The 12,637-nt window shown below is 46.1% G+C and overlaps 1 protein-coding gene across 1 annotated transcript in view; it reads left to right on the forward strand.

Annotated features, from left to right (window-relative positions):
* The window catches only part of CLPB (ClpB family mitochondrial disaggregase), a 129,867-nt gene that overhangs the window by 40,297 nt on the left and 76,933 nt on the right, over positions 1 to 12,637 (forward strand). Inside the window, exon 5 of the mRNA XM_067466428.1 lies at positions 4,110 to 4,238. Coding sequence (XP_067322529.1) covers positions 4,110 to 4,238 — 129 coding nt within the window. The remainder of the gene's footprint in view (positions 1 to 4,109; positions 4,239 to 12,637) is intronic.

Below are 12,637 nucleotides of genomic sequence, written 5' to 3' on the forward strand. Positions count from 1 at the left end.
GACCCCACTCAATTAGACAACTATCGGCCAGTTTCCAATCTCCCCTATTTGGGCAAAGTCCTGGAACGTGTGGTGGCAGCTCAACTCCAGGGATTTCTGGTAGACACTGATTATCTTGATCCGGCACAGTCTGGCTTTAGACCGGGACATGGAACGGAAACAGCCTTGGTCGCCTTGGTAGATGATCTGCGCAGGGAACTGGACAGGGGGAGTGTGTCCCTGTTAGTTCTCCTGGACCTCTCAGCGGCCTTCGATACCGTCGATCACGGTATCCTTCTGGGACGACTCACAGAAATGGGACTTGGGGGTACTGCTTTGCAGTGGCTCCGGTCATTTCTTGAGGGACGGTCCCAGAAGGTGTTACTGGGTGACACCTGTTCGGCTCCACAACCATTGTCGTGTGGAGTCCCTCAGGGATCTATTCTGTCCCCAATGTTGTTTAACATCTACATGAAGCCGCTGGGGGAGATCATTCGGAGTTTCGGACTGCGGTGTTATCTCTATGCAGATGATGTCCAGATCTGTCACTCCTTTCCGCCTGTCACCAAGGAGGCTGTCCAGACCTTGAATCGATGTTTAGCTGCTGTGTCGGACTGGATGAGAGCTAACAAATTGAAATTGAATCCAGACAAGACAGAGGTCCTACTGGTCAGTCGGAAGGCCGAACAGGGTATAGGGTTACAGCCTGTGCTGGATGGGGTTACACTCCCCCTGAAGACGCAGGTTCGCAGCTTGGGAGTGATCCTGGACTCGCCGCTGAGCCTGGAACCCCAGGTCTCAGCGGTGGCCGGGAGAGCTTTTGCGCAATTAAAACTTGTGCACCAGTTGCGCCCGTACCTTGGGAAGTCTGATCTGGCCACGGTGGTCCACGCTCTTGTTACATCCCGGATAGACTACTGCAACGCGCTCTACGTGGGGTTGCCCTTGAAGACTGTTCGGAAACTCCAACTAGTCCAGCGTGCAGCAGCCAGATTGCTCACCGGAGCGACATACAGGGAGCATACCACCCCCCTGTTGTGCCAGCTCCACTGGCTGCCGGTTCAATTCCGAGCACAATTCAAGGTGCTGGTCTTAACCTACAAAACCCTATACGGTTCTGGTCCAGTGTATCTGTCCGAACGTATCTCCCTCTACGTCCCACCTCGGAGTTTGAGATCATCTGGGGAGGCCCTGCTCTCGACCCCACCACTCTCACAAGTGAGGCTGGTGGGGACGAGAAGCAGAGCCTTCTCAGTGGTGGCCCCCCACCTGTGGAATTCACTCCCGGGGGAAATCAGAACAGCACCAACCCTCCTCTCCTTCAGGAGGAGGGTGAAGACATGGCTGTGGAACCAGGCCTTTGGGCAACCAGGCAATTAGACAATGACAACCAAATAAGACAATCAGATGTGTGAGATCGGCAGGATTGTCGAAATGGAACCAAAACAGATCTTTGAGTTAATTGTACACTGATGGGTAGGAGGAAGTTCCAGGTTTGTATTGTTTTTACTGATTTTATCATTTTACTGATTTTATTGGATAATGTTGAATTGTGGGAATTTGTACTGTTATATTTTTTGTGATGATTGTTTGTGTAGCAGGCGTCTAAGTGCGCCTTGCAGCTGTAAGCCGCCCTGGGTCCCCTTCGGGGTGAGAAGGGCGGGGTACAAGAACCCCAAATAAATAAATATAAATAATGTAAATAAATAAAAAAAATAAAAACTGGTGTGGATTCTCCATCCCAACTTCAGCCACTCTCTTCCCCGTTCAGAGAATTGCAAAGTTTCATGGATTGCACGGAAGAGGTTTTGAAAACTCTTGTGTTATTGCTCTTGAGGTCTGGCATCATTAAGGTGTGCCTTCAAGGCCCCTTTCTTACCTGTGTTTATTTGTTCTGCACATGATCTCAGGAAGCCTAGCAAATACCAAATGAATAATACAGCCCAACAAAAAATAAATATGAGTTTTCCGGCCTGTCTGGCCTTGTTCCAGAAGCATTCTCTCCTGACATTTCACCCACATCTACGGCAGGCATCCTCAGAGGGTTGTGAGGTATATTGGAAACGTAGCAATGTAGGTTCATATATCTGTGAAAGGCCCAGGGTGAGAGAAAGAACTCTTGTCTGTTGGAAGCAAGTGTGGATGTTGTAATTGATCATCTTGATTACCATTTAATGGCCTAGTAGCTTCAAAGCCTGGCTGCTTGCTGCCTGAGAGGATCTTTTGTTGGGAGGTGATTAGCTGGCCCTGATTGTTTCCTGTCTGTAATTCCACTGTTTTCTGAGTGTTGTTCTTTATTTACTGTCTTGATATTAGAGTTTTTTAAATACTGGTCACCAGATTTAGTTAATTTTTAGTTTCCTCCTTTCTGTTGAAAATGCCCCCATGCTTGTGGATTTCAATAGCTTCTCTGTGTAGTCTGACACACTCTAAAATGTATTGTCGAAGGTATCACAGCTCTGTTTCACCATTGCCTCACCACCAGCTACTTTCAGTGGGACAATGAATTCTACGAACAGAAAGATGGAGTAGCTATGGGGAGCCCCCATAGCTAATTTCTATATGGAATACTTTGACAAACAAGCCCTGGAAACAACAACAAAAAAGCCCACTCTATGGTTCAGATATGTGGATGACACCTTCACCATTTGGAACCACGGAGGAGAAGAACTAGACAGGTTCCTGGACCATCTTAACAGCATCCACCCAAATATCCAATTCACTATGGAAAAAGAAAAGGAAGGAAGACTGCCTTTTCTAGATGTCCTGGTCATCCGTAAACCAGATCAACAATTGGGTCACACCGTCTACAGAAAACCCACACACACAGATAGATATCTACATAAAAACTCCAACCATCACCCAAGTCAACAAAGAAGCCCCATTAAAGCCTTGGCAGACCGTGCAAAAAGAATCTGCGCAGCCCACCTCCTCCAAGATGAACTGAACCACCTCAACTGGGCTCTCCAGTCATCAGAAGACCAGCAAGACCACCGAGAAGAAGCCACGAGAGTCAAGATGAAGATACACCCAGAGGAAAAGTGTTCTTGCCAGACATCAAGGGAACCACTGACCGCAGAAGGGAAGCTGAGGAGGAAACACAACATACAAACTATCTACAGACCCACCAAGAAAATCCAACCAATGCTCCATTCAGCAAAGGACAAGAGGGATCCTCTCACCTCTGCAGGAGTCTACCGTGTACCATGCAGCTGTGGACAAGTCTACATAGGGACCACCAAAGGCAGCAGCAGCATTGCCCAAGCACAAATCAAGGAACACGAAAGGCACTGCAGACGACTTCAACCAGAGAAGTCAGCCATAGCAGAGCACATGATGAACCAACCTGGACACAGCAGATTATTTGAAAACACAGAAATGCTGGACCACTCTCACAACCACCATGTCAGGCTACACAGAGAAGCCATTGAAATCCATAAGCATGTGGACAATTTCAAGAAGGGAGGAAACCATGAAAATGAACAAAATCTGGCTACCAATATTTAAAGAAAAACTAAAATTACAACAGCAAAACAACAGAGAGTAAAGAATCTAATCACATCTAATCACCTCTCAACAAAAGATTGCCCCAGGCACTGCCAAGCCATCAAATGCTAATCAAGGTGGTCAGTTCAAACATTCACACCTAGCTCCAGCAGACAAGAGTCCTTTGTCGCACCCTGGTCATTCCACAGATATATAAACCCACTTTCCTACTTCCAACAGACCTCACTACCTCTGAGGATGCTTGCCATAGATGCAAGTGAGACGTCAGGAGAAAATGCCTCTAGAACATGGCCATATAACCCGGAAAAACCTACAACAACACACTCTAAAATCCTACCAGTCTCAGGCCCCTTCCCTTTGCCTCAAGCAAACAAGAGTTCTTTCTCGCATCCTGCACATTATTCCACAGATGTATAAACCTCCCTTTCCTAGTTTCCAGCAGACCCCTCAACCTCTGAGGATGCCTGCCAAAAATCTGGGCAAAACATCAGGAGAGAATGCTTCTGGAACATGGTAATGCAGCCTGGAAAACTCATAGCAACCCTATTTTTGTTTCATTGGCAATTATGGTTGACCACATTCTTCTTCTTCCCTGACCATCGTCTTTTTCCCTTCCTCTGCAGTGCTGGTCACTCGGGAGGACGACTTCAACAACCGCCTGAACAACCGGGCCAGTTTCAAGGGCTGCACCGCCCTGCATTATGCCGTCCTGGCCGACGACTACCCCACTGTCAAGTTGCTCCTGGAGGGAGGTAAGCTTGGGCTTGCCAAGAGCCTTCCTTTTGGCCTCCTGTTCCAGATTTCTGGTCTCAAGTTTGAACCTGGCCGACCTTTGGTTTCCAGATCAGATGGGGTCAGGTGCCTTAAGTATAATTTGCCCATTCTGTTTTCTGAAATAGAGTCCGTGGCACCTGGGGTTGGTTCCTTGGTGGCCTTCTGGGCTCTTCTGTTTTGGGACTCAGGCCAGTTTACAATGTACACATTGTAATCTGAGGGAGGGATAGCCAATACTCCAGAGGACAGGAGCAGGATTAAAAACGATCTTCAAAGATTAGAGAGATGATGGGCCAAAACTAACAAAATGAAGTTCAACAGTGACAAATGCAAGATACTCCACTTTGGCAGGAAACACGAAATGCAAAGATACAGAATGGGGGATGCCTGGCTCGAGAGCAGTACGTGTGAAAAAGATCTTGGAGTCCTCGTGGACAACAAGTTAAACATGAGCCAACAATGGGATTTTGGCCTGCATCAAGAGGAGCCTAGTGTCTAGATCTAGGGAAGTCATGCTACCCCTCTATTCTGTTTTGGTTAGACCACATCTGGAATATTGTGTCCAGTTCTGGGCACCACAATTCAAGAGAGATATTGACAAGCTGGAATGTGTCCAGAAGGAGAGTGACTAAAATGATAAAAGGTCTGGAGAACAAGCCCTATGAGGAGCGGCTTAAGGAGCTGGGCATGTTTAGCCTGAAGAAGAGAAGGCTGAGAGGAGATATGATAGCCATGTATAAATATGTGAGAGGAAGCCACAGGGAGGAGGGAGCAAGCTTGTTTTCTGCTTCCTTGGAGACTAGGACGCAATGGAACAATGGCTTCAAACTACAAGAGAGGAGATTCCATCTGAACATGAGGAAGAACTTCCTGACTCTGAGAGCCGTTCAGCAGTGGAACTCTCTGCCCCGGAGTGTGGTGGAGGCTCCTTCTTTGGAAGCTTTTAAACAGAGGCTGGATGGCCATCTGTCAGGGGTGCTTTGAATGCAATGTTCCTGCTTCTTGGCAGAATGGGGTTGGACTGGATGGCCCAAGAGGTCTCTTCCAACTCTTTGATTCTATGATTCTATATATGGCAAACATTCAATGCCATAGACCAGGGGTCCTCAAACTAAGGCTTGGGGGCCGAATACGGCCCTCCAAGGTCATTTACTTGGCCCTCGCTCAGGATCAACCTAAGTCTGAAATTACTCGAAAGCAAACAACAACAATAATTCTATCTCATCAGCCAAAAGCAGGCCCATACTTCACACTGAAATACTAATAAGTTTATATTTGTTAAAATTGTTCTTCGTTTTAATTATTGCATTGTTTTTAAGTGCTTTTTGCACTACAAATAAGATATGTGCAGTGTGCATAGGAATTCATTCATGTTTTTTTTTTTTCAAATTATAATCCAGCCCTCCAACGGTTTGAGGGACTGTGACCTGGCCCTCTGTTTAAAAAGTTTGAGGATCCCTGCCATAGACATACAACATATATAGACAGACACACAGAGGCTATTTAACATTCCAGTTTTTTCGTGAGGGTATTCTGGCCACCAGGGAAGCTATCGCTTCACCGTCCATTTGTGACACTGATGAAGTACTTCCTCATTCTTTGCATGCTTGCTGGAGATTTTTATGGCATCGTAAATTAGCCTCCCCACATAAGCGGTACCTAAATTTCTTACTTGACAGATGCAACTGTCTTTCAGGCTCTAAAGGTCGACAGCAAGCTACACAAATTGGTTGGAAGCTCACTCCGACCCGGGCTGGCTTCGAACTCGGGACCTTTTGGTCAGTAGTGATCTTAATGCAGCTGACCCCCAGCCAGCTGCGCCGCAGTTCCGGTTCTTTTCTCTGAAAAACATCCGACGGACACCAGAGATTTCTTGGCGATCTCCCACCCAAGTTCCAAATTATTGCCGTGTGGCTTCAGGTTGTTTCTGACTTATCGCAACCCTAAGGCAAGGCTCTCCCAGGTTTTCTTGGCCAGATTTGTCCAGAGGAGGAGGTTGCCGTTCCTTCTCTGAGGCTGAGATTGTATGACTGGCCCAAGGGTTAATGTGACAAAGTGAATTTTTGCATCCCGCTGTAACAAGGCCACTAATTTGTAAAGAGTTTGTAAAGGAGCCACCAATTTGTAAGGGTTTATTAATTCAATAGCGTAGCTAATAGCTGGTGATATTGACTTGATCTTTCTTTAATGTGTAGACTGGGCTTTAAAGAAAAACAGTAACAAATTTATTGAAATGTAGAAGGAGCGTGATGGTTTCAATGTTTCTTAACTCTTAGAGGCACATATCTTCATAGGTTATATTTATAACATTTCTTAAACAACTCTGGAAAGGACTCTTCCTCCCACTAAACAGGTTTCAAACTTATTTTTCTTCAAACTGTGTTTCTTCCCTTAATAGATTATTTCTGTTACAAACTTATTCCTTCTTTGTGATGTTTCTGTTGCAGTAGAGATCCTCACTGGCTTTCTCTCACCCTTTGTCCCATACACTAACTATTATATAAATAAGTCAATTCGACTTATTTAAATTACTCAGGCTAAAAGCCAAAACCTTCCTGATTCTCACTACTATAGAATCAGCCTTTCCTACAGTTCACAGACTGTAGACCAACCCACTGGTTCTCAACACACACTAGAACCAGCCTCTCCTGTAGTTCGCTGACTACAGACTGACTGCTTCAAAATGGCTGCCCTGCCAAGTGGCAGTAGGCTTCGCCCCTGTTTCCATAGTAACCCAGCTCAACATGAGCTGAGCTGGTTTCCATCCCCCCTAGTTATACAACTTTAAATACTTACCCTTTAAACATCTATCTATAATTATACATAACTGCAAGTTAAAAATTTACACTTTCACCACACCCACTTTCCCGAATCTTGGTCCAATGCTCAAAACACGCTTTTGCCTAAGAGGAGTGGGCAATTGTAGAGGGACTGGGATAAACCCCCCACCCCATTTGTTTCTGCGATGACCAGAAGCTGCGTTAGAACAATTCTGGGAACTGTTTGAAAAGCAGCCAAATTTATGCTAGTTTGAGAGAGGTGGACCTACAATTGATCCAAACCATTATGTTTTTGTGGCTGTTTGTGCATTGTCTGCATGTTTAGAAGTTGTGCTTTTCTGATGAATTCTTATTGGGGAGCGGGGACAACATCCAGAGTCTCTTGAGGCCTTCATGGGCTGCAGAGCAGGGCCTTGGGCCCACAAGCAAATAGTGGTATACATTGCAACCATGACATCTAATCTTTGTATGTTTGTTAGGTATTAAATAATATAATCATAATCATAATATGGAGCCCCCGGTGGCGCAGTGGGTTAAACCCATGTGCCAGCAGGACTGAAGATCGACAGGTCGCAGGTTCGAATCCGGGGAGAGGCGGATGAGTTCCCTCTATCAGCTCCAGCTCCTCATGCGGGGACACGAGAGAAGCCTCCCACAAGGATGATAAAAACATCAAATTATCCGGGCGTCCCTGGGCAACGTCTTTGCAGACGGCCAATTCTCTCACACCAGAAGCGACTTGCAGTTTCTCAAGTTGCTCCTGACACGATAATAATAATCATAATCATAATACATTTTATTTCTATGCTGCCACCATCTCCCCGAAGGGACTCAGGGCAGCTAACAAAGTACAGCAAAGTGTCGCATATAGGCTATACGTAGATCTAAAATATTCTGTTGTTTTAGTGTTAGCAGTTTTGGGTCTCCTTTTAGAGAGATAAAATGGGATAGACGCTCTGGCCCAGCTTACTTATCTGAACGTATCTCTCTCATAAATTAAGGTCTACTAGGGAGGCCCTACTCTCGGTCCCATCAACGTCTTAAACGCGTCTGGTGGGATGAGGCACAGGGCCTTCTCTGTGGTGACCCCCTGCTTATGGAATTCACTCTGCAGTGAGATTACATCGGCGTCCTCGCTCCTTACTTTTAGGAAAAAAACTAAAGACATGGTTTTGGAGTCAGACCTTTCGCTAGTGGGCACAGCAGCACTTTAGGCACTGAACTCGGACAATAGGATTGTTTGAGAATTGGAAATGGCTTTATGACCTGTGATTATGTGATTTGTTCTATGTGATTATGTAATTTTAATTAATATCACTGTTTAATTGTTATGTAATCGCCCTAGGGCTGAGAACGGCGGTCTACAAGTGCAGTAAATAAATAAATAAATAAATAATGGATTTTATATTGCTGTTTTATATTGTTGTTTTGATACTGTTGGCATTGAATTGTTGCCTGCGTTAGCCGCCCTGAGTCCCCCCTCGGGGGTGAGAAGGGCGATGTATTTAAATAAATAAATCATAGAATCAAAGAGTTGGAAGAGACCTTGTGGGCCATCCAGTCCAACCCCATTCTGCCAAGAAGCAGGAAAATTGCATTCAAACCACCCCCGACAGATGGCCATCCAGCCTCTGTTTCAAAGCCTCCAAAGAAGGAGCCTCCACCACACTCCGGGGCAGAGAGTTCCACTGCTGAACAGGTCTCACAGTCTGGAAGTTCTTCCTCATGTTCAGATGGAATCTCCTGTCTTGTAGTTTGAAGCCATGGCTCCATTGCGTCCTAGTCTCCAGGGAAGCAGAAAACAAGCTTGCTCCCTCCTCCCTAGGACTTCCTCTCACATCTTCAGACATGGCCCTCCTCATGTCTCCTCTCAGCCTTCTCTTCAGAAGGCTAAACATACCCAGCTCTTTAAGCCACTCCTCATAGGGCTTGTTCTCCAGACCCTGGATCATTTTAGTCGCCCTCCTCTGGACACATTCCACCTTGTCAACATCTCTCTTCAACTGTGGTGCCCAGAACTGGACACAATATTCCAGATGTGGTCTAACCAAAGCGGAATAGAGCATGGGGAGCATGACTTCCCTAGATCTAGACACTATGCTCCTATTGATGCAGGCCAAAATCCCATTGGCTTTTTTTGCCACCGCATCACATTGTTGGCTCATGTTTAACTTGTTGTCCACTTGTTGACTCCAAGGTCTTTTTCGCATGTCCTGCTCCCGAGCCAGGCATTGTCCTCCATTCTGTCTCTTTGCATTTCATTTTTTCTGCTTAAGTGGAGTATCTTTCATTTGTCACCGTTGAACTTCATTTTGTTAGTTTTAGCACATCATCTCTCTAATCCAGCGTTTCTCAACCTGGGGGTCGGAACCCCTGGAGGGGTCACGAGGGGGTGTCAGAGGGATCGCCAAAGACCCTCAGAAAACAGTATTTTCTGTTGGTCTTAGGGGTTCTGTGTGGAAAGTTTGGCCCTATTCTAACCTTGGTGGGGTTCAGAATGCTCTTTGTTTGTAAGTGACTTATAAATCCCAGCAACTTCAGCTCCCAAACGTCACGGTCTGTTTTCCCCAAACTCCACTAGAGTTCACATTTGGGCATATTGATTTTCATGCCAAATTCGGTCCAGATCCATCATTGTTTTGAGTCTACAGTGCTCTCTAGATGTAGGTGAACTACGACTCCAAAACTCAGGGTCAATGCCCACCAAACCATTCCAGTATTTTCTGTTGGGAGTTCTGTGTGCCAAGTTTGGTTCAATTCTATCATTGGTGGAGTTCAGAATGCTCTTTGATTGTAGGTGAACTATAAATCCCAGCAACTACAACTCCCAAATGACAAAATCAAGACTCCAAAACTCAAGGTCACCAAACCATTCCAGTATTTTTTTATTGGTCATGGGAGTTCTGTGTGCCAAGGTGGTTCGATTCTATCATTGGTGGAATTCAGAATGCTCTTTGATTGTAGGTGAACTATAAATCCCAGCAACTACAACTCCCAAATGACAAAATCAATCACGCCCAACCCCACCAGTATTCAAATTCGGGTGTATTGGGTATTTGTGCCAAATTTGGTCCAGTGGATGAAAATACATCCTGCATATCAGATATTTACATTACACTTCATAACAGTAGCAAAATTACAGTTGTGAAGTAGCAATGAAAATTGCTCACTACCTCTGAGGATGCTTGCCATAGATGCAGGCGAAACGTCAGGAGAGAATGCCTCTAGACCATGGCCATATAGCCCGAAAAAACCTACAACAACCCAGTGATTCTGGCCATGAAAGCCTTCGACAATAGCAATGAAAATAATTGTTATGGTTGGGGGTCACCACAACATGAAGAACTGTATTAATGAGTCATGGCATTAGGAAGGTTGAGAAACACTGCCTGTTAAGATCATTTTGAATTATGCTTTTTGTTGTTGTTGTTGTTGTTGTTCCTGGGGACTGTGTTACTGAAAGCATGGTCCACATTCCCAGCCAGACCGCCAACCTGTGGCTCCCCTTTGTCCTGAATTTGGATTAATGCTGCCGGACGTCCAAGCGTCCTTTTCATCTCATCCCCAGGCCCGCTTCTAATGGACTTGATGGTCTTTTAACAGCTTGCTTATTGCCTCCCTCCAAAAGCAGGCACCTTTGTGAAGACTCGGTTGCGCCTTTGGCACTTGAGAGCGGTCAGTCGGTGGGGCGCTTCCCCTTTGCCCTCTCCTTTGGCCCTGCCTTTTCACCAGCCACTTCCTCCAATGCAACCAGCATCTCCTCTCTGCCCTCGGGGCCAAAGCCATTGACTGCCCCAGTCCTCCCCAAGCCTTAAATAGCCACCCCAAATTGCAATGTGTACGCGTGTGGGTGTTTCCCTTTTGTCGTTTCGGCCCTTGGCGTCCCCCTTTGCTGGCCTCCCTTGCGGTCAGTTTGTCCCTGACCAGCAGACCATGAGCTCCCTCTTTCTCTCTCTCGCTCTCAGTCTCCTTTGGACCGTCCACAGGCTCATGGCTGGAACTGACCTTTGGGGAAACGGGTTACAAAACACACTCATCCCTCTCCCCAGCGCATTCTCCAAACTCTATTTGAGTTTCATACTCCATCGATCCAGGGTTTTGTCTTCTATTCATCAGGGAAAAGGAAACGCAGAGCTACCAACACGCACAGGGCACCTTTCTTTAAAACTAATTTTTATTCAGGAGTAATGGGGAGAAAAACTAAAAAGACAAAGGCAACACAAGGAAAGCAATTTTTCATAATATATAACATATATTGTATAACACGAAACCCCCTTCAATGCGGGGGTTCTGTGTGGAAAGTTTGGCCCAATTTTATCATTGGCGGTGTTCAGAATGCTCTTTGATTATAGGTGAACTAAATATCCCAGCAACTACAACTCCCAAATGTCAAGGTCTATTTTCCCCAAACTCTACCAGTTGCACATATTGATTTTTCGAACCAAGTTTGGTCCAGATCTATCATTGTTTGAGTCCACAATGCTCTTTGGATGTAGGTGAACTACAATTCCAAAACTCAAAGTCAATGACCACCTAGCCCTTCCTGTATTTTCTGTTGGTCATGGGAGTTCTGTGCCGAGTTTGGTTCAATTCCATCATTGGTGGAGTTCAGAATGCTCTTTGATTGTAGGTTAACTATAAATCCCAGGAACTAAAACTCCCAAATATCAATGTCTATTTTCCTCAAACTCCACTAGTGTTCGCATTTGGGCATATTGAACATTCCTGCCAAGTTTGGTCCAGATCCATCATTGTTTGAGTCCACAGTACCCTCTGGATGTGGGTGAACTACAACTCCAAAACTCAAAGTCCATGACCACCTAACCCTTCCTGTGATGTGCAGGGCTTGAGGAATCCAAGGCTGGGGTTAAAATTGGTAGACGAAACATTAACAACCTTAGATATTGTTTAACATCTACATGAAGCCGCTGGGGGAGATCATCCGGAGTTTCGGGGTGCGGTGTCATCTGTACGCAGATGATGTCCAGCTGTGTCACTCCTTCCCACCTGCTACTAAGGAGGCTGTCCAGGTCCTGAACCGGTGCTTGGCCGCTGTAACGGACTGGATGAGAGCAAATAAATTGAAACTGAATCCAGACAAGACAGAGGTCCTCCTGGTCAGTCGCAAGGCCAAACAGGGCATAGGGTTACAGCCTGTGCTGGATGGGGTTACACTCCCCCTGAAGGCGCAGGTTCACAGCTTGGGAGTGATTCTGGACTCATCACTGAGCCTGGAACCGCAGCTCTTGGCGGTGCGCCAGTTGTGCGCTAGTTGTGCTCATTCCTTGGGAAGCCTGACTTGGCCACGGTGGTCCACACTCTTGTTACATCCCGAATAGACTACTGCAACACACTCTACGTGGGGTTGCCTTTGAAGACTGCCTGGAAACTTCAACTAGTCCAACATTCGGCAGCCAGGCTGCTCACTGGGGCTGTGTACAATGCCCTTGTTACACCAGCTCCACTGGCTACCTATCAGTTTCCGAGCACAATTCAAAGTGCTGGCCTTGACCTATAAAGCCCTTAATGATTCTGGCCCAGTTTACTTGTCCAAACGTATCTCCCGCTATGATCTACCATCTGAAGAGACCCTGCTC

Source organism: Anolis sagrei, chromosome 3 (genome assembly GCF_037176765.1).
Source record: "Anolis sagrei isolate rAnoSag1 chromosome 3, rAnoSag1.mat, whole genome shotgun sequence".
Taxonomy (NCBI): Eukaryota; Metazoa; Chordata; class Lepidosauria; order Squamata; family Dactyloidae; genus Anolis; species Anolis sagrei.